General features: G+C 43.4%; 1 protein-coding gene across 5 annotated transcripts in view; it reads left to right on the forward strand.

Moving 5' to 3' along the window:
* Window positions 1-22,100, forward strand: part of GCNA (germ cell nuclear acidic peptidase) — a 54,925-nt gene that overhangs the window by 27,516 nt on the left and 5,309 nt on the right. For all 5 annotated transcript variants that reach the window (XM_048864956.2, XM_048864958.2, XM_048864954.2 and 2 more), the window contains 2 exons: window positions 12,291-12,435; window positions 14,715-14,853. In XM_048864956.2, coding sequence (XP_048720913.2) covers window positions 12,291-12,435; window positions 14,715-14,853 — 284 coding nt within the window. The remainder of the gene's footprint in view (window positions 1-12,290; window positions 12,436-14,714; window positions 14,854-22,100) is intronic.

Genomic DNA, 22,100 nt, shown 5'->3' on the forward strand with positions numbered 1-22,100 from the left:
TGTGGGAGCCTCCATTCCAAGGCAGACTTGTCGCACCATTGCTTCTTTGGGGTTTTCAGTTCATAGAAATGTTTAATACTTTCTGTGAACATATGAAACTTTGTCTCAATCTTGTGGCATTGAGTTCCACAGATTACTTGTGCATTGTGTTTAAAAACAAACTTTTTATAGGTTTTTAATGTACTGAACTTCCCTCTGTTCTTGTAGTGAGAGAGGGTAAACAAGTGCACCTTATTACCTTCTCTGTAGCATTCATTTAAATACCTCCCTTATACTCCCTCTTATTCCCTGTTCTCTAAATAACCCTAATATTTTCAGTCTGACCTGAAATGGAAGTCTCTTCACACTTCTAATCATTTTATCACCTGTCTCTGAACTGCCTCTTTTTGCTGTATCCCTTTGGAGGTAGGGTAACTGAAACTGAAGAAAGTATTTCAGGTGCTGACATACCATTTGATTTATATAATGATATTGGAACTTACTTATAGATTTTAAAGCTTGTAAAGGGATCATTATGATCAGCTAGTCTGACCTCCTGCATAACACATGCCAAAGAACCTCACACAGTAAAATCTCTACCAATTCTATAATTTCTGTTTGAGCTATATAGTTATCTTTTAGAAAGATATCCAGTCTTAAGTAAAAAAGCTCCAAGTAATGGAGAATCTTTAGGTAGGTATGTCCTTCCAGTGGTTAATCACACTGTTTAGAAATAAGGTGCTTTTTTTTTTTTTTTAAGTTTATCTAGTTTTAGCTTCTAACCCTTGTTCTGCCTTTGCCCTTTAGATTAAAGAGCTGTCTATTATTAGAGCTTTCTTAATCTTCTCTTGGATAAACTAAACTGATTGAGTTTATTTAGTATCTCACTATAACGCAGGATCATACTTGTTCTTCAAGTGCTTGATCCTCTGTGTAGTGCACTACAGGTTTGCACATGTACTCTATGTGCCCAGGACTGGAGATTTTTTCCCTAGGAGTGTCTGTTTGGTCTACTTGGACACCCCCCACTCTCTTTGTGCATCACACCAAGGGTTTTAAGGGGGAGCTGCCGGACTGCTGCCATCTTTACTTCCTTCTTACCACTTATTGTTTAGGACAGAGCGTCAGTGTTCATGCTAACTTCTTCAGCTTTTTCCTGTAAATAAATTGTAAATAACTTTTAATACTTAATTAGCTTTAATTATTTAGTGTAGTTAATTGGGATAGATATTCGGGGTTCGGTTCCCTAAAATTCGGAGGAGCGATTCCTGTTTTTATTTAAAAAAAGGGGGGGGGCATTTTGCTTCTTCCAGTGGCAGCAGGAAAAGGGTTCCAAGGATCCTCCACTTCAAAAAGTGCTGCAAGCTCTTCCTGGTCACAGTCTACTATGATGCCTGTCTGTACTGCCTGGGGAAACCCACATCCAGACCAGGTGTAGGAGGACAAAGCAGTCAAGGAAGTTTCAAGTCTGAAAACTCCTTATGGAGAGGCCTATGAGACCATGGACTGCTGACAGGAGAGACACCCTCTCCCCACAACCCAGTACATTGGCCTGAAAAAGGTAGGAACATCCCATTGAGTTTAGTTCCATAAGAACATAATAATGGCCATACTGGGTCAGACCAAAGGTCCATCCAGCCCAGTATCCTGTCTACCAACAGTGGCCAATGCCAGGTGCCCCAGAGGAAGCGAACCTAACAGGTGATGATCTAGTGATCTCTCTCCTGCCATCCATCTCCACCCTCTGACAAACAGAGGCTAGGGACACCATTCCTTACCCATCCTGGCTAATAGCCATTAATGGACTTAACTTCCATGAATTTATCCAGTTCTCTCTCAAACCCTGTTATAGTCCTAGCCTTCACAACCTCCTCAGGCAAGGAGTTCCACAGGTTGACTGTGTACTGAGTGAAGAAGAACTTCCTTTTATTTGTTTTAAACCTGCTGCCCATTAATTTCATTTGGTGGCCCCTAGTTCTTATATTATGGGAACAAGTAAATAACTTTTCCTTATTCACTTTCTCCACACCACTCATGATTTTATAGACATCTATCATATCCCCCCTTAACCTCTTCTTTTCCAAGCTGAAAATCCTAGCCTCTTTAATCTCTCCTCATATGGGACCCGTTCCAAACCCCTAATCATTTTAGTTGCCCTTTTCTGAACCTTTTCCAATGCCAGTATATCTTTTTGGGATGAGGGGACCACATCTGTACACACTATTCAAGATGTGGGCATACCATGGATTTATATAAGGGCAATAAGATATTCCCCGATTTATTCTCTATCCCTTTTTTAATGATTCCTAACATCCCGTTTGCTTTTTTGACTGCCACTGCACACTGCATGGACATCTTCAGAGAACTATCCACGATGACGCCAAGATCTTTCTCCTGATTAGTTGTAGCTAAATTAGCCCCCATCATATTGTATGTGTAGTTGGGGTTATTTTTTCCAATGTGCATTACTTTACATTTATCCACATTAAATTTCATTTGTCATTTTGTTGCCCAAGCACTTAGTTTTGTGAGATCTTTTTGAAGTTCTTCACAGTCTGCTTTGGTCTTAACCATCTTGAGCAATTTAGTATCCTCTGCAAACTTTGCCACCTTACTGTTTACCCCTTTCTCCAGATCATTTATGAATAAGTTGACTAGGATTGGTCCTAGGACTGACCCTTGGGGAACACCACTAGTTACCCCTCTCCATTCTGAAAATTTACCATTTATTCCTACCCTTTGTTCCCTGTCTTTTTTTTAACCAGTTCTCAATCCATGAAAGGATCTTCCCTCTTATCCCATGACAACTTAATTTACATAAGAGCCTTTGGTGAGGGACCTTGTCAAAGGCTTTCTGGAAATCTAAGTACACTCTGTCCACTGGATCCCCCTTGTCCACATGTTTGTTGACCCCCTCAAAGAACTCTAATGGATTAGTAAGACCTGATCTCCCTTTACAGAAACCATGTTGACTTTTGCGCAACAATTTATGTTCTTCTATGTGTCTGACAATTTTATTCTTTACTATTGTTTCAACTAATTTACCTGGTACTGACGTTAGACTTACCGGTCTGTAATTGCCAGGATCACCTCTAGAGCCGTTCTTAAATATTGGCGTTACATTAGCTCTCTTCCAGTGATTGGGTACAGTAGCTGATTTAAGGACAGGTTACAAACCATAGTTAATAGTTCCGAAATTTCACATTTGAGTTCTTTCAGAACTCTTGGGTGAATGCCATCTGGTCCCAGTGACTTGTTACTGTTATGTTTCTCAGTTCATTCCAAAACCTCCTCTAGTGACACTTCAATCTGTGACAGTTCCTCAGATTTGTCACCTACAAAAGATGGCTCAGGTTTGGGAATCTCCCTAACATCCTCAGCCGTGAAGACTGAAGCAAAGAATTCATTTAGTTTCTCTGTGATGACTTTATCGTCTTTTAGTGCTCCTTTAGTCTCTCGATTGTTCAGGGCCCCCACTGGTTGTTTAACAGACTTCCTTCTTTTGATGTACTCAAAAATATTTTGTTATTACCTTTTGAATTTTTGGCTAGCTGTTCTTCAAGCTCCTTTTTGGCTTTTCTTATTGCATTTTTACATTTAATTTGGCAGCGTTTATGCTCCTTTCTATTTACCTCATTAGGATTTGACTTCCACTTCTTAAAAGATGCCTTTTTATCTTTCACAGCGTCTTTTACATGGTTGTTAAGCCACGGTAGCTCTTTTTTAGTTCTTTTACTGTGTTTTTTAATTTGGGGTATACATTTAAATTTAGCCTCTATTATGGTGTCTTTGAAAATTGTCCATGCAGCTTGCAGGGATTTCACTCTAGTCACTGTACCTTTTAATTTCTGTTTAACTAACCCTCCTCATTTTTGCATAGTTCACCTTTCTGAAATTAAATGTCACAGTGTTGGGCTGTTGAAGTGTTCTTCCCACCACAGGAATGTTAAAGGTTGTTATATTGTCACTATTTTCAAGCGGTCCTGTTATAGTTACCTCTTGGACCAGATCCTGCGCTCCACTCAGGACTAGATCGAGAGTTGCCTCTCCCCTTGTGTGTTCCTGTACCAGCTGCTCCAAGAAGCAGTCATTTAAAGTATCGAGAAATTTTGTCTCTGCATTTCATCCTGAGGTGACATGTACCCAGTCAATATGGGGATAATTGAAATCCCCCACTATTATTGAGTTCTTTATTTTGATAGCCTCTCTAATCTCCCTTAGCATTTCATCGTCACTATCGCTGTCCTGGTTAGGTGATCGATAATAGATCCCTACTGTTATATTCTTCTTAGAGCATGGAATTACTATGCATAGAGATTCTGTGGAACATATGGATTCATTTAAGATTTTTATTTCGTTTGATTCTACATTTTATTTCACATATAGTGCCACTCCTCTCTCTCTCCCTCCCCCCCCCACACGACCTGTTCTGTCCTTCCCATATATTTTGTACCCCAGAATGATTGTGTCCCATTGATTGTCCTCATTCCGCCAGGTTTCTGTGATGCCTATTTTGTCAATATCCTCCTTTAACAGGAGGCACTCTAGTTCACCCATCTTATTATTTAGACTTCTAGCATTTGTGTACAAACACTTTAAAAACTGGTCACTGTTTATTTGTCTGCCCTTTTCTGATGTGTCAGATTCTTTATGTGAATGTTTCTCGTCTGATCTGGCCCATACTTTATCCTCTTCCATCCTCTCCTCCTGACTAAAACCTAGAGACTCTCTATCAATAGAAAAGGAGTACTTGTGGCACCTTAGAGACTAACCAATTTACTTGAGCATAAGCTTTCGTGAGCTACAGCTCACTGCATCCAATGAAGTGAGCTGTAGCTCACGAAAGCTTATGCTCAAATAAATTGGTTAGTCTCTAAGGTGCCACAAGAACTCCTTTTCTTTTTGCAAATACAGACTAACACGGCTGTTACTCTGAAAGCTATCAATAGATTCTCCTGTAAGAGAAGTCTCTGTCTGATCCATGTGCACCTCTGCACCAATCGGCTTCCCCCGCCCCCCATCTCTTTGTTTAAAAACTGCTCTGCAATCTTTTTAATGTTAAGTGCCAGCAGCAGGCTGGATCCACTTTGGTTTAGGTGGAGCCCATCCTTCCTGTATAGGCTCCCTCTATCCCAAAAGTTTCCAAAGTTCCTAATAAATCTAAACCTCTCCTCTCTACACCATTGTCTCATCCACGCATTGAGACTTTGAAGCTCTGCCTGCCTACCTGGCCCTGCACGTGGAACTGGAAGCATTTCTGAGAATGCCACCGTAGAGGTCCTGGATTTCAGTCTCTTTCCTAGCAGCCTAAATTTGGCCTCCAGGACGTCTCTTCTACTCTTCCCTACGTCATTGGTATCTACATGTACCATGACCACTGGCTCCTCACCAGCACTACACCTAAGTCTATCTAGATGCCTCGAGAGATCCACAACCTTCGCACCAGGCAGACAAGTCACCATACGGTTCTCCCAGTCATCACAAACCCAGCTATCTATGTTTCTAATGATTGAATCTCCCATTATTAATACCTGCCTTTTCCTAATGACTGGAGTTCCCTCCCCTGGAGAGGTAACCTCAGTGCGAGAGGCTCCCAACTATGGAAAGGTTTCCCTCTGCTCCCGTTGAGTGCTCTCCTTCTCTGGGCCTTTCATCCTCCTTAACAGCGCAGTGACTGTCTGACCGGAGGTGGGACAAATCTACAGTGTCCTGGAAAGCCTCCTCAACATACCTCTGCCTCCCTTAGCTCCTCCAGTTACGCCACCCTGACCTCCAAAGCCTGTACACAGTCTCCAGCCAGTTCCAGGCCTCCACACCCTCTCCCAGCTGGCTCCAAGAGACATGAACAGAGCCAAGGCAAATGGGGAGGGAAAGGAGAGGCAAGCACTCCAATAAGGGAAAGAGGGAGCTCCATATCCAAGCCCTCAAAGAGGCAAATGTCCCCATCTCATACCAAGCCAGGAGAGACCTCATGCTTTGGAGTGGAACTGTCTGTCTGATATCGGGACAGACCAGCCTGGTACTTCATTGAAGGTCAAGACTGTACCAACTCCTGGTACTGGGAGTAGTATTTTTGACACCAACAACAGCCGTTGTGTTGGCACTGCCAGATCTGGCACCCTTTGTGTTTTCAAGCTGGAGTTAAGCTACCTCAGTACTGGTCACCAGTACCATCAATGAGTAGAGGCAGCTGATCACCACCTCCTCAGACACTGAGAGCTCTCCCATTTTTGATCTGAGGTCCGAGTCAAAAGATGGAGTTGGGTATGCCCCATATTCTGACTATTCCCTGAGGGGCACCTCTGGGGGCAAAACCCATACAGTGTGTCAGGAGTCTCCAGCGTATCTCAGTACTCCCAAAAGAACAGACATACCCTCCCTTTACATACCCATCACCCTGGGGCCAGGCACCAAGAAGGTCTGAAGTCTCACAATGACAGTAGTGGGGCCCAGAAAACCTGTGATACTAGTACCCTCCCCAACAGCCACAATAACAGGAATAGGCAAACACCATGCCGGTGATCCTGTCAACATCCTCTCCAGATGAGGCGGTGATTCCAGCTTTCCTGCCATACCCTAAGGCTTTCCAGGACTTGCTCAGAACGGTACAATTTCCTTTGGAAGAGGTCCATGAAGTCCACAGACTGCTAGACATCCTGCACAGTTCTGGACTGAGTATACTGGCACTTCCAATCAACTATGCCATCCTTGAATCTGCCAAGACACTTAGCAGATGCTTGCCACAGTTCCACCAGTATCCAAGTGGGCTACAAAGAGGTATTGCATACCTCTGAAAGGGTCAGAATACCTATTCTTATAGCTGCCTCCCAACTTCCTGGTAGTGTCACAGGCCACCAAGCATAGTAAGCACCGACAAGCCCGGTCTACTCCCCAGGACCAAGAAGCAAAGATGCTGGACCTCTTTGGGAGGAAGGCATCTTTGTTGGACTCCCTCCTGTTTTGAGTTTAAAACTGTCAAGCACTGATGGCCAAATATATTATCATCTATGACAAGCTGACAGGCTTTGTCAATAAGGTTCTTCAGGACAGTAAGGAGCAGTTTCGGGCCCTGATTGACAAGGGAAAGCTGGTGACTATCTTCTTCCTTTCCCACCCCTCACCACCTCTCCCCATCTTCATTCGGGATGTAAAGTCGCTCCTTCAACTAGGAGGAATGGAGCTAGCAGCAAGGGGGAAACAGTTCTACTCAAGGTACTCCCTCATCCCCAAAAAGATGGGGTGGGGATTGAACAATTTTGTCTGCTGACTGACGTTAAGAATAGTCACTCTGTATCTATCCTCTCATTAGATTTAGGATATTGATTCATGACCCTCAATCTCAAAGATCCCTGTTTTCACATGGACATTCACCTGGCACACAGAAAATTCCTGGGTTTTGTGGCCAAACACTACCAGTACCAGGCACTCTTTCAGGCTCTTGATGGTGCTGAGAGTTTTCACCAAGGTATTGTCAGTGGTGGCAGCTCACTTTTGTCCACAGGGGACAGCAGCACACCCCTACTTTCGAAGATTGTCTCTGAAAAGAATGTGTGAAGCAACCACCATGCTTCTAGATCTGTTCAAAAGACTGGGTTGAGGGAAACTTGGGAAGTGCACTCCTTATTCTGAGTCAAGAATTATTGCCTTGGGAGAGGCGGCTGGCATGACAGTTGCAATAACATGAGGTATTGAACCTGACGGATTCAACCAGGTGCAATGCGAATGACCTGTGCCTTGTTTTATTGGATTTTCCTCAATACCCTCTGTAACAGGGGGATTGGGTGGGGAAATGTGTACTTTAGGGCCCCCAGCCATCATCTGAGGAAAGTGTTGCCCAGGAGGCAACCCCCTCTGTAGCAGAACTCTTTGCACTTTTTGTTCATATTCGACACACATAGCTCTGTGGTTTGGAGACCCTCACACCCAAAACACCACCTGTAGATTTTGGTTGTGCAGCTGCCACACATGTTATGTGGAGAGCTGTCTGCTCAAGGAGTATGCCATAGTGTTTTGCACTCCTGGCAGATGCACAGTGGTCAGGACATTTTGCATAGGTATGGCGCAAGTTCCAGAGGTTGACAGCCTCCACATGTAACTCCAAGGAGCACAATCCTCCCTGCTTGTAAACGTAATACAGCACCATCATATTGCCTAATAACACCTAGACTGACTGATTGCAAATGCGAGAGGAATTTGATACAGGCCAAACTGACTGCTCTCAACTCCAACACACTGAAGTGGAGCACAGACTCCTGAGGAGACCATGTCCCTTGTGTTACCTGCCCCTCCATGCAAGGGGCCCCCCCAACTTGTGAGGGAAGTGTCTGTGGTCAGTCTTTGTTGAGAGCATGAAACTGAACAGGACCTACACACACATTTCCTCTGTCCTCCCACCAGTCAAGGGAGGCTCAGATCCTTTTATTATCACTACAAAAGTTTTTTTTCTCCAGCTGATAATAGCTCATCTTAATTAATTAGCCTCTTACTCCACCTTTTCATGTTCTCTGTATGTATGTGTGTATATATCTATCTTCTTACCGTATGTTCCATTCTATGCATCCAATGAAGTGGGCTGTAACCCACAAAAGCTTATGCTCAAATAAATTTGTTGGTCTCTAAGGTGCAATAAGTACTCCTGTTCTTTTTGTGGATACAAATTAACATGGCTGCTACTCTGAAATCAGATCCTTTAGTGAACCATGACAAGTGCTGTGAATTTCTCACACTTTTTTTTTAATCAAAAGTAACAGAGCAGTCATGCTAAATTTATTAAGTTTACCATTATAGCTCTGTGATTTTTTTATTTTTTATTTTTTTTTATTCAAATGAGGAGGTACCGCACATTTGCAGCAACACACTTTGCCCTGGCACGGCTATCCTAATACCAGCCTAGGTGTGGAGGAAACACTGGTGCCGGGAAGAAGCTAGACACTCACCTGCAGGCACGGGCAACTTTGTGTTCCCCTGGATGAGAGGGAGCCTGTCCCACACTCCAAGTATGGGCAGCTCCTGCATCCCGCAGGGATGAACTGTGCTCCCCACTCTAGGCATTGCGACCTGGTGCACTGGGTTACAGTGATGCTCAAGTTTCCCCCTTCTCACCCCCATAATAGAGGCCCAAACCTGAGTAGTGCTACAACCGTGCATGCCTGGCTGCAATGCCCAGGGTGAGGAGCCAGGCCCAGGACTGTGAGATAGGAGCCACAGGAGCTGTCACTATGGGGTGAGTAATGGATGCAAAAAAAAAAGTCCCACAGGTCATGAGCCAGTCCTGATCAGAGCCCTTCCGCAAGAAGAGCAAGGGCTACAAGCGCCATCAAGGCCAACAGCTGACCTCCTCTGCTCACTTGAGGTCTTACCCGCAACCAGCCGGGTAATAAGCAGGCATTTTGAGGTTGTGTCCAAGGGCGACCTTCCAGCCTGTGTCCTGGATCCAGCACCCCTGTTGTTTTCCAACTGTTTATCTCCTTACCTGAGTCTTTATAACATTGGACCAGTGGGTCTTCAGCACAGTAGTAGGGGGGCATACCCTCCAGTTTATTTCTATCCCTCCCTCCCACTTCAGGGACCCTTCTCACAAGCATCTGCTCGCCCAGGAGGTGCAAGGTCTCCTGTGAGTGGGAGTCGAAGAGGAAGTTCCTCTGCACTTGAAAGGGAAAGGGTTTTACTCCCGCTATATTTTTTATCCCAAAGACCGGGGGGGGGGGGGGTCCTGTGTCCCATTCTCGACCTGCGAAACCTCAACAGGTATCTCAAGAAGTTGAAGTTCCTCATGGTCTCCCTGGCCTCCACCATCCCTTCCCTGGATCTGGGAGACTGGTACACCGCCCTCAGTCTGAAAGACGCTTACTTTCACATATCGATATTTCACAGACACAGAAGGTTCCTACGATTCATGGTTGGGACTGCCCACTATCAATTCGCAGTGCTCCCTTTTGGCCTGGCAACGGCACCAAGGGTGTTTACGAAGTGCATGTCAATAGTGGTGGCCTACTTCAGGCATCAGGATATCCAGATCTACCCGTACGGGTAGATCTGGATATCCTGATGCCTGAAGTAGGCCACCACTACTCATCAAGGGCCACTCCAGAGTCCACGTCCAGCGCAGCATCACAACATGGTGAGCCACCTGTCAAGCTCTGGACCTGTTGATAAACGAACAAAAATCAACATTGGTTCCAGTTCAAAGGATAGAGTTTATCGGAGTGGTCCTCGAAGCTCCCCGAGCCAAAGCGTTCTTCCCACAGGCCAGGTTCAGGGCAATGTCAGATCGGATCACCAGCATCACTGCCCATCCATTCACCACTGTCCAGGTCTGTCTCAGACTACTGGGGCATGTGGCCACATACATGTATGTTGTTTGGCGTGCGAGGCTCAGACTACGTCCTCTCCAGATGTAGCTGGCATAGTTTTACTTCCCGGCCAGGCATCACCTGGACAAACTCCTCGTGATCCCTCCGTGAGTGCTTACCTCCTTGTAGTGGTGGTCTGATCCAGTTCTAGTGTTGGAGGGTGTGCTAGTTTGCAAGCCCACAACTCACGGTTTCCCTGATATTGGATGCATCCAATCTCGGTTGGGGAGTACATCTCAGTACACTGCAGACTTGGGCTATGGTCGCGAGAGAAGCTTGTGCTACATATAAACATCAGGGAACTCAGAGCCATCTGCCTGGCTTGCGGAGTGTTCCTTCCCCCAACTGTCCGGTCGGTTGATGCAGGTGTTGACGGACAACATGGCCTCCGTCTTCTGTGTCAGCAGGCAATGGGGAGCTCATTCATCGGCTCTATGCCAGGAAGCCCTTCATCTGTGGGACTTCTGTATCCAACATGCGATCCACCTGGAAGTCTCGCACCTCCCCGGCGTCCGGAACACACTAGCAGATCACCTCAGCAGGTCCTTCTTCTCTCACCACAAATGTTCCCTTCACTTGGAGGTTGTCAGGATGCTCTTCCAGAAGTGGGGAGCTCCCCAAGCGGACCTGTTCGCCACCAGACAGAACAGAAAGAGTCATCAGTTCTGCTCTTTGCAAGGTCTTGGCAGAGGCTCACTTTCCGATGCCTTTCTCCTGTCTTGGTCAGGAGACCTGATGTATGCCTTCCCGCCAGTTCTGCTCATCGGCAAGGTCCTCTTAAAAATCAAGAGGGACAAGGCACAGATCATTATTATCGCCACAGCTTGGCCTCGCCAACACTGGTTCAGCATACTCATGGACTTAGCCTTAGCACTTCCTAGCTGCCCAGACCTACTCCCACAGGATTACGGTCGGTTGCTGCACCTGAACCTCGTCTCTCTCCACCTCACAGCTTGGATGGAGCATGGCTGAATCCAGAGGAACAAGCCTGTTCTAGTCAGGTACAGCACATGCTCTTGGAGAGCAAAAAGCCCTCCACCAGAGCAACTTTTATCTGGCAAAGTAGAAGCAATTCTCCTGCTGGGTGTCAGAACGGAATATCTCCCTGACCCAGTCATCTCTGCAATCCATTCTGGATTACCTGCTTCACTTAAAGCGCCAGGGCCTTGCCTTCTCTTTGATCAAGGTTCACCTGGCAGCCATATTGGCCCTCCATCCCTGTGTCCAGGGTTGATCAGTATTCTCACATGAGATGACTATCAGATTCCTGAAAGGCATTGAAAGACTCTTTTGGCCGGTCTAGGACCCAGTCCCCCAATGGGACCTCCACCTTGTCCTCACCGAGGCTCATGGGCCTGCCCTTTGAGCCTCTAGCTTCTTGTTCACTTTCCCATTTGTCATGGAAGGTCGCATTCCTTGTAGCTAGAATGCAGGAGACCCTAGTTCAAGTTCCTGCTCCAAGGACTATTTATTTATAAAAAGCAAAACAATTTCAACAGGACAGATTGAGACCCAGCCCACACAACCCCGTATCCCAGTGGCTAGGACACTCTCCTTCGCTGTGAAGGACCCAACTTCAAATCAATTACTTACCTCAGAAGAAAAAATACTATAAGTTATTATTGTCCGCGTGGATCCCACAACCAGCCCTTCATCCCCACTTTTTTTCAGAGTCCTCGTTATTTGGGATTCTGAATTAGCAAGGGAACTGAGGGATGGTTGCAGCTGCGCTGTTCTTTATGGCCTTAGATGTGGGATATAAAGACATACATGCTGCAGGCATGGCTGACTGCTGTTTAAAAGATTCTAATCTCTCATGCCTGGGGAACGTGCACAACTAGAATGGTATCCACAAAGACTTCTCAAAGAACCATAATTACTATAAGGTAAGTAACCATTCTTTTTCATAAGACTGCTGTGACAACAAATGTGCTTTTTTTGCTGCTGCTTTTCATGCAGGTGGAATCTGTGTGGGGTGCCAGGCTGTTTCTTACAAGAGCTGTCAAACCCAGCATCCCAATATGTGAAAAATTTCAGGAAAAAGAAGGATGAGTTGATACAGAAGCTCTACACTCTTTATAACAACACCATCTTTGAGCAAAAGGTAGCTTTTGTAAACACATTTCTGGACAATAAAATCACTGTTATCCCGCTAACTAGCTTTCTCTGTGAAACCATTGCCCTTCTAGCTCACTAACTGGGATGCAGCTCAGCCTTGTAACAAGGTGCTTCTATTTGAATCAGGTTGAAAATGTGAGGGTTTTAAAAAGGGATTTATCATAGGTTTACTCTGGGAGTTATCAGACTTTCTCAGTGTGTTACCTCTTAATAGTCTTGTGGAGAAAGACCTCCTGATCCATTCATTACTGCAAGGACACAAACTCCCTTCCCATTCATAATCATGTAACGTCCCTAAGTAACTATATCTGTTGCTTATATGGAAAAATTTATTTTAGATACCTTGGATGAATCTGGTCCCTTATGGAGCCTTCTGATTCTTATATGTCTAGGTAGTTGTATAGCCCCCATTGTATTGGAATGCTTCTCTTACTCTTAAGTTATTTTTCCTCCCTTGGTATCCTGCTGTCAATTGAATTGTCTCGTTAGACTGACCTCACACTTGGTAAGGCAACTCACATCTTTTCATGTATTTATACCTGCTCCTGTATTTTCCACTCCATGCATCTGATGAAGTGGGTTCTAGCCCACAAAAGCTTATGCCCAAATAAATATATTAGTCTCTAAGGTGCCAAAAAGATTCCTTGTTGTTCTTATGTGGCAGTGGACCCTAATTGAGGCATCTTAAGCTGGCTCCTACTCCTATATAAAAAACTGGAATCAAAGAGCCCAGAACCACTTGATCAGCCAGCTCTCTGCAGACCAGTAGCAAGTGCCTGCCAGGATCACAGTTTGGGAATTGCTGCTGTAGGCTCCCTAACAGCACAGGTTACCCAGATGATTGGCACTTGAGTTAGCCTACCCCAGCATTTCAAAAGCAAAGCCAGACTCACCTTACTGAGTCCTCACTGTTTCTGCACTCACTCGTGTGTATGGTTCTCTGTACTGAGATGCTCTAGGAGACTTTCCCAGTCAATTACCAGAACTTGTCTGTCCTTCATGGAGAACTGTGGGAAGGATATTGGAGGACTATCAGAACTTGAGTGATTTTTGCCTGCATCCTAGCTGCAGAATGGGCAGGGTCCAAGGCAAGTGAAAGGAAAGCCTACTTGTATAAACTATCCTGCATTTAAAGCACCTCCAAATTCAGATCAAAAGTTTCTCTTGTGTGGACAGTAGAGGAGTTTGGACTAAAAACCAGGTAAGAGTTCAGGTTAACTGCAGTGAAGACGTGCACTAAGCATACCAGCAGTACTAGAATCCTGAAAGAGATGGTTCCTTTCTGCTGCTATTTTGGAGCAACAAGGGATCAGAGATTAAGTAGTTGATAAGATTAGAAGTTACACTTCCTGGCAAGAGAGAATTGATGAGATTTTAAAAAGAGGTCTGGATAAACTGGGGACAGGTAGGTCAAATGATCTTATAAAGGGCTCCACTTGAATTTGGTAGCTAAGTATTTGAAAGACAGCTATTAAGCATCAGTGAAGGACATTTAATACCTCCTTAGACAATCTGCTGGGGAAGGCTACAACCCTAGATCAGAGATCTTGGTAAGCAGGTTGTGTGAGAGGGGATGCAGACATTTCTCTCTGAATACCTGAGAAAGAGATTGTCAAGCTAACCAGGGCAGGAAGGTCATATAAGGACTTGATTTCTAGAGATGTGAGATTTTCCTTCTTTTCTCTGTACTCTGTTACTTAAGTAGTATAATGCAAACAGTTCTTTTTTGGTTTACTACCATTTTCTCTGCTTTTAATAAAACTTTTTAAAGAATATTACTATTCTGTGGCTGTTTTATACTCTAAAGATAGTGAAGTTCTTCAGCCCCTAAGGAGAGGTACAGAAGGCAAAGTGAGTTTCTCAGATCTAACTTCCCACTGTCTCTGTGTAAAGGGTATGAACAAAGGTGTCCTTTCCCACCAAGGTGTGTTGTGAAGGGCTGTAGTGGTACACACACACAAGGGCAGAAGTTTAAGGACTTGAGGAAGTGAATGAGTTGGCAGTGATGTGGTTCCAGGGGGTGTGGATGGAGGGGCAAGCAGGGGCATAGGGTCCCCCAGTAATCATCAGGGGCTTCCTGGGGTGGGGGTCAGGGTGTGGGGGGGAACAAACTCTGAGGCTGCAACAGGAGCTGACAGTTCCTCCAAACCTGGGCCTCAGCAGGGGCACAGAACGTGCCCCTCCAAAAGGGGTCAAATTTAAATTCCCGCACATGCCCCTGCATGGTTCAAATGCACTGTTTTGTTTTGTTTTGTTTTATATCAGTTGCCAGAGAAAATGGAAATCATCTGGAACAAAAAGATGCGGAAGACAGCAGGGTACTGCGTAACTGGACAAACAAAAAGTCCTGAGGTACAACGCTATGCTCGGATAGAGCTCTCAGAGAAAGTTTGTGACTCTGCAGGTAAGGAAAAGAGGATATTGAATATTAAATAAGGGGAAAGAATATTTATTTTTCTGCATAGCATCTCTAAAATGCAACCTTTCCTATCCATCCACACAGCTAAAACTTTTATCCAAGCTCTCATCACCTCGTTCTGGAAACTCTGCAAACCCTCCTGCGCCTCTCAGACACATGCCGCACTCAGAACCCCAACAATGAGCCCCACTCCCCCTGCACCTGGACATCCCGATGAGCCACCCCACCAAGCCCCAACCAGCTGTACCTGGATCCCCACCCCACTGAGCCCCACTCCCCCAGCATCTGGACCTCCGCACTGAACCCCAACCACCTTCAGCGGTACCCCCCAGCAGAGTCCCATTACTGTTTCACTGAGAACCTGCCAACAAGCCCCTCTGCATCTGGACCCCGCCCCCTCCCAAGCACCTGGATCCCCCACTGAGCCATTTACACCCAGATTGCCCCACACTGAACCCTTTCAACCCACACCTGGATCCCCCCGCACTAAACTCCTCCACACTTGGATCCCATCTGCCCACACCTGATGCACCTAGCTCGGAGGGGCAAGACCATGGGATATTTCTGGGGCAGGCCCGATCATTGCACTGTGTCAGGGTTGGGTGCAGCCTCCCCACTGAGTCTGCGTCCAGGTGTGGGGAAAGCTGCACAGTGATCTCCCACCTCTGTGCAGTCAGTGGCCTATGCTCCCCAATGCCATGCTGGAGCCTCCACATTTATTTAACAAATAAAATGTGCAGAATTTTAAAATATTGTATACAAAATTTTTAAATTTTCTGCACAGAATTTTTAATTTTTTGGTGCAGAATCTCCTCGGGAGTAATTTATACTGTATTCACTTCTCAGAGACTTTAGCCCCCTTGACTGAAGGACTCAGCTTGCAAGAGCTCTGTCCCCTTTTATCTGTCCAGTGATGGATGCCAAGATGACTGCTTCTTCTCTCCGTATATCTTCCCAAACTCACTGTTTTGTCCCCAGACCCAGGATAATCTTATGATGTTTTTTCCTGCCTGAGGACCTCCCATCCCCTTGCTGATTCATATGTAAATATGATTTCCATTGTTTTTGGTCACATCTTGTTTAATTTAATTGGAGATGTGTAGATAATCCCTTCCCTCCTGTTTCTCCCTGTGTTTGGTCACAGCCTTTAAAGCATAATATCAGTGAGTGTGCACTCATGCTAATGCAGACATTTCACAATGCTATTAGTCATCATCATGTCACAGACTTTCATAAAAGACATTACTCAATACACTTTTAATAATACAGCAATATTGTATACAATCATTTGATCCAATTGCTTATCATTTGAGGGGCAGAACCCCATAAGAGGCTGTCTCCCCCACTCGCTAAATTGATGGTTTTGTTGTTCTTTTATCTAAATGCATCTTCATTATCTCAACCTGATGACAAACAACTTTACGCTTATTTGTTTAGGGCAGATGGGGATTATGCATTGCTTGCCAAACACATTTTAAAACCATAATTCTAACATACATCCATAACTCTTTGTACAACCCGTATACACACTACTCCTGGGGGAATTCTGTGCCAAAAAATTAAAAATTCTGCGCATAATATTTTAAAATTCTGCATATTTTATTTCTCAAAATGACACAATATAATCACTCCCAGTTTCAATTATTTTTGTAATTTATTTCTAAATACCTGTCAATAATACAGACAACAGCAAAAAAGATTCCCCCAGGAGTAGAGAGTTAAAGAAACCCCAATGATAACCCAGTTCCAGTTGGGGGCTGCTGGAGGGAGATGTGTGGGGCTCCCAGAACCCAGACACCTGCATTCCCTTGCTGCCCCCCCCCCCCGATCCCAGCCACAGAGCACCCCCCAGCCCAGATATCAGCACTCCTCCCCCCTCCCCTTAGAAACCAACCACAGGGCACCTTCCGTCCCAGACACCAGCTCCCCCAGAGCCTTTAATCCCCCTCAGCTTCTATATGGTCCTGCCAGGGAACGCAGGATGGTGCAACCCTGTTCTTCCTCACCCTTTGCCAGAGCTGGGTCTCCCAAGCTCTCTCCTGTCCCCGGGAGAATGAGGATCAAGTAGAGTGTGCAGCTTTCAGCCCACCCACCCTCCAGCTCCGCTCACTGCAAGCTGGGCTCTGCAGAGTCCAGTATCCCCTAGTGGTGGCCAGCAGTTCTGCAGCCCCAATTCTGCAGGGGAAACAGGGAATTCTGCAATATTCTGCATTGTGCAGTGTTGTAGAATTCCCCCAAGAGTAACACACCATGTAAGAATATTAATGATCAGTGAGCTATTAGCTTTCCATTGATATATTACATGCCACCTTTTGGGTATATATCATGACAAAAGTGGGTTAGATGTAGTGAGTATGTCAGGCCTGACGAGCTACTCAGAGTAGTGAAATACCAATGGGACACTGTGTCACAGTCAGTAATTTGTCATCTGACATTTACTTGCTGGCTCCTGTGTTTAATGTGGTTTTAAAAACAGAGACCACAACACAAGTGACTCTCATTACAATTAGTCTCCTCGGAGATACTGAAGACATAGAAACCAAATTACCTTCTCAGACTTGGGTCAGAATAGTGACATTGTGTGGGGAAGCTTGCACTAGTGTTGTCCATGTGGCATCTTTTACAGTCTCCAGGGCTGTCAGTCTGGTACTTGCAAACACTAATGAACAGGGATTTGGAGCAATCAAATTTTTGAATTGCTCCGCTCTGGCACCAATAGTGACTGCTCCAGCTGCGCTCTGACTCAAATTAATTTTTAACTAAATAAAAAAGTGCATACTGTAATTTTGAAAAAACATTATTTTTATTCAGGCTTTCAAAACAATTTAAGAGTCATCAACAATGATACAAAATAGAATCATTCATAATTTATTCTGTAAAAAATTATTGCAGCAATCAAGTCGTCTTTCATAGCCTGCCACAAATAATTTAAAATTAACTTTAAAGCTGAAAACAGTTGCTCTACACTAGCTTATGCAATTCCACAGGCAGCCTGAATGCAGTGTGGGTAGTTGTGAATGGCCTCAAAAACAGACTTAACTTTTAACCTATCAATAGACTCCGTTGCCTCACAATCTTCCCGAAAGTTTCTCTCAAATAATGCTTCATTACAATTATGAATCACAGAAACTCGCCGGCGTCTTTCTTGTTTATCCAATTCTTTTTCGAAGGCGTCATCTTCTGAAAAATTGGTGCTTGAATTATCTCCCATTTCCCTGTGATGGTTGAAGACGTCTCAGGAATGGACGCTCAAACAAGTTCAGAGTGGAGATGAAAGTTTGAGAACAGCCTGCTATTTCTGAAGGGTGTGAACTTTCCAAAACTGCAATTCTATTGTTGATGACTCCTTTTATTGTGTTTCATTTTGTTCAACCTCTTTCGCCAAGTTCAAATGTAGGAATAGATTTTGCATTTTCGAATTGTCGAGCAATATCAAGGAGCCCTTCCTTTGTCTTTGGTATTTCCCTTGAGGTAAGAAGAATCGGATACCGTGGGTCAGTATAAACTCTAGCAAGGAAATGAATGTTGTCAAAAAGCTTCTCTTCGCATTTCTGCATGGAGGATAGAATTCCTTCTGCAATTTGTCCACCATTTTCTTGCAAGAATTTTGACAGTTTCCTTCATTAAAACTCCCAGGGTTACATCGACAGCTTGAAGATTCATGGTTGGTTGGTTTGGCTTTGCCAAGAGGTCTCGCAGGTTATCACTTCGTCCCATTCAGCTTTTATTAACTTGAGTTCTCTTGTTCCAGCAGCAGCCACTTGTTCACAGTAAGATTGAAAAATGAGAAGCCGATCAATCATCGCAAATGTCAAACCCCAGCGAGTCACAGTATCCAATGATTGAGTTACCCCATGTAGATCAAGCAGAACACTTCAAATACTTGGGGTTTGTAGTTGGACAATGACTTGTTGAATTTTTGCCAGAAATTTCTTCGCATGTTCTTTGTTCAATCCATCCCAGATTGCCAACTGAAGAGTGTGAATACCACACCTCATCAGTTGGACTTCTGAGTTGTCCTCATGAAGCCGTGTTGGAAGTATGAGGCTAGGGTCATTAATCCATTGTGCAGCAGCATCCATGTTGAGTTCGATTTCATCCATTCCTTTAGTTCCTTCATCAGGCAAAACAGCATCAGTTCTGTCCACATCCCTGTTCTCAGAGGTAGAAATGGTTTCATTGTCCTCACTGAAAATGTTGACGGCACATGTTATGTTTGCTGCATTGTCAACGCAGATGCTCAGCGCTTGCATTTCACTGATCCCAAATTTTTCTAAAATAGCTTTTACTTGACTTTTCATATACGAAGAATTGTGATGCCCTTCAGTGTTGATTATGTCCAAGGTTTTTACCACAGCTTAATCTTTTCCTTCTTTGTAGTACTGAGCATTGATTGCAAGGAAATTTCTGTTTCCACGGGTTGCCGCATCCGTTTTCAGGTAGCACAATTTTTGCTCCAAAGCTTTCTTGAGCTCTTTGCGACCAGACTCAGCTGTGCTGACAACTAAATGACGAACCGCATTGTGCCCCGTCAAAACGCCAAGCTGCTGACCCGTTTCACCTGCAATTTTTTGGAATCCTTTGTTCTTTAGCCTGAAGGTAGTGAGCGGTGTTGAACTCAAGCAAACCATTTCCATCAGTCCTTCATGGAAAGTATTGGCATCCACGGTGACTGTAACCTTTGAGGACTTCAAATATGAGTCAAGTTTTGTCTGCTCAATTTTGGGCATTCTTTTCAGATGAAGCTCCGCAAAAATCTTTTCTCCAGGAGTTTTCAAAGAGCCAGATGAACGTTGTTTAGCCGCATCAGCTTTCTGTTTTGCCTCATCTTCCTGGTCCTTTTTTGTAACCAGAGCTGCGTGGTTTTCAGGATGGTTACTTTTTATATGCTGCCAAAGGTTGAAACCTTTCACGGCACTTGGTTCACTTGTATTGAAGCTACATGGTTTGAGCTCGCCATTCACTTCCTTTTCCACCTTGCACATTGCCGATTTCTTCTTTGCTTTTCCCAAAAGCCCAAATTTGGGCTTTTCAAATTCAAAAGTAAAGACGGTCGTTGAGATCCTTTTCCATAAATCGGCTATCAATCATGGGGGGCAGATTTGATTTTTTTTTTGTTGAAGCCATGGCCAAATCTTCTTGTGCTGCTACCGCATCCAAATGTTTCTTGTTATGATCTTCAAAAAGCAATGAACAAAAGCATTACATTTTTTATAATGTTCCTGCTTGTGATATCTTAACCACTTACGGTACTTCTAATTTATTTTGGATTTTCTGGACAAAAGTGATCACATTTTCTTTTTACACAAAATTATTATTAAAGTATATTTTAATATTAAACATGTTCCTTGCAGTTTTAATGAAGTAAGAAGTATTTTTAATATACATAATATAAATTTGTATTTATAAATTGCACGTTAGTTTTTCTAATGAAATTTTGCAGTAAAAATATTTGAAATATTCTCCAAGTTTTTAATTAATATCTCAAAAACGCTTTAATATAGATATGTCAATGAAATTTGGTATGTGCTGTAGCGTTAGTATGTGCTGTCCCTGTTCTACAACATTAATTGTTGGGAAGTAACGAGCTACACGTTACAAGGTTGAAAATAAACTTCAGTGGGAAAGCGGATTCAAATTGCAAGCACAGTCCTTTTAGTAAAGAGAGCAAATTTTCGGAAATATGTTTTTGCTTCATCAGCCTGAATAGATTATACAAGATAGAACCTATTATCTGCTCTATCTTGTATAATGTTTCCAGCCTGATGAGGGAAAAACATATTTCCGAAAATTTGCTCTCTTTACTAAAAGGACTGTGCTTACAGTTTGAATCCGCTTTCCCATTAAAGTTTATTTCCAACGTTCTATCGTACAACATCATTCAAATAAAATTATTTAAACTACAGGCGTCCTGAACTGGGGGACTGGGCCAATTTTATTTAATATATTTTAAATCTTCGACTATTTAACAGATACGATCCTGGAATATGATTTAATGCAAAAACACGCATTAAAATGGTACTCTTAATGTATTTTGTATAATTAACCGTTTCCAAGAAAACTGTTTAAAAAATTTAATCTGCTTGGATGCTTAGAATGATACAAACAATTTTACTTATTACTTATTTTTCAACTTTGGAACCATAAATTTTAAACGTAATAATAAATAATAACCAAAAATTATTAACTTATTATGGAACATAGTATTACCGCTCGTAGCCAGGGGCAGTCAATGACCAGCCTTTCTTGAAATATGAAATAAAAATGACCAACCGCCAGTTCGGGCGCCTATGGTTTAAATAATTTTGGATAATATAATATGGTAGCACATACTAACGCTAAGATACAGACATAATTTCATTACTTTATATTAAAGCATTTTTGAGATATTGATCAGAAATTAACTTTTCATCACCTCCTTGAAGGGACTGTAGCTCCCTTAGGAAGAATTTTAGGACACGTGTTCACAGAAACGTTTTTTCTTAAAATGACCTAAGGATTCACCCCCAAAGTTGTGTTGGACATTTTCCAATCTCTCTGGATATATCACAAAAATCACTCCTAATTTATGCAAAAATGTTTACTGTATATTTATATGCCTGCTGCATGCGACTTTTTCAGTAAATTTAAAATTACAAACAACGCTACCAAAAGACCGTTAAACAGATGACATATAAAATAAGTCCGCCAGAGTGATATGGGAGCATGTACAAATGTACCGGTAACGGGAGCCCGTGTGAGAAATGAGCTTAAGTGGTTAATATCTCTTGCGATATCTTAATATATCAATAAACAAAAACTTTTTTTTTTTTGCAATATACCTGTTTGTGATATCCTAAATGTTGCATCTTGCGTCGCACTTTTCTGTAATCGCAGCACTCAGCGCATCTCGTTGATACTTCTTTTGTAAGGGTTGATCAACACAAACTAATCTATCTAACTAATCTACACGAGTATGTACTCGCCTAACCTTGGCACAAGGGTGGGAGCAGTCTGCAATGTTGCTGGATGTCTGATAATTATCTAATTCTTTAATGAAACTTTGTAATTTTGTATCTGTACATTAAATCTTGATTTTGACTGAAGTGAGAATAACTGTGACATATTACGTAAAGTGGTAACGTAAATGTTAATATCAAATGTTTTATACAATGTGAAACTTTTTGGCACCTTTAGGAATTTCTTGCTAAATATCATTTAATTTGGTTTGAAAATGGAAAAAAAAAACCACT

The sequence above is a fragment of the Caretta caretta genome, chromosome 9, assembly GCF_965140235.1.
Source record: "Caretta caretta isolate rCarCar2 chromosome 9, rCarCar1.hap1, whole genome shotgun sequence".
NCBI classification, from domain to species: domain Eukaryota; kingdom Metazoa; phylum Chordata; order Testudines; family Cheloniidae; genus Caretta; species Caretta caretta.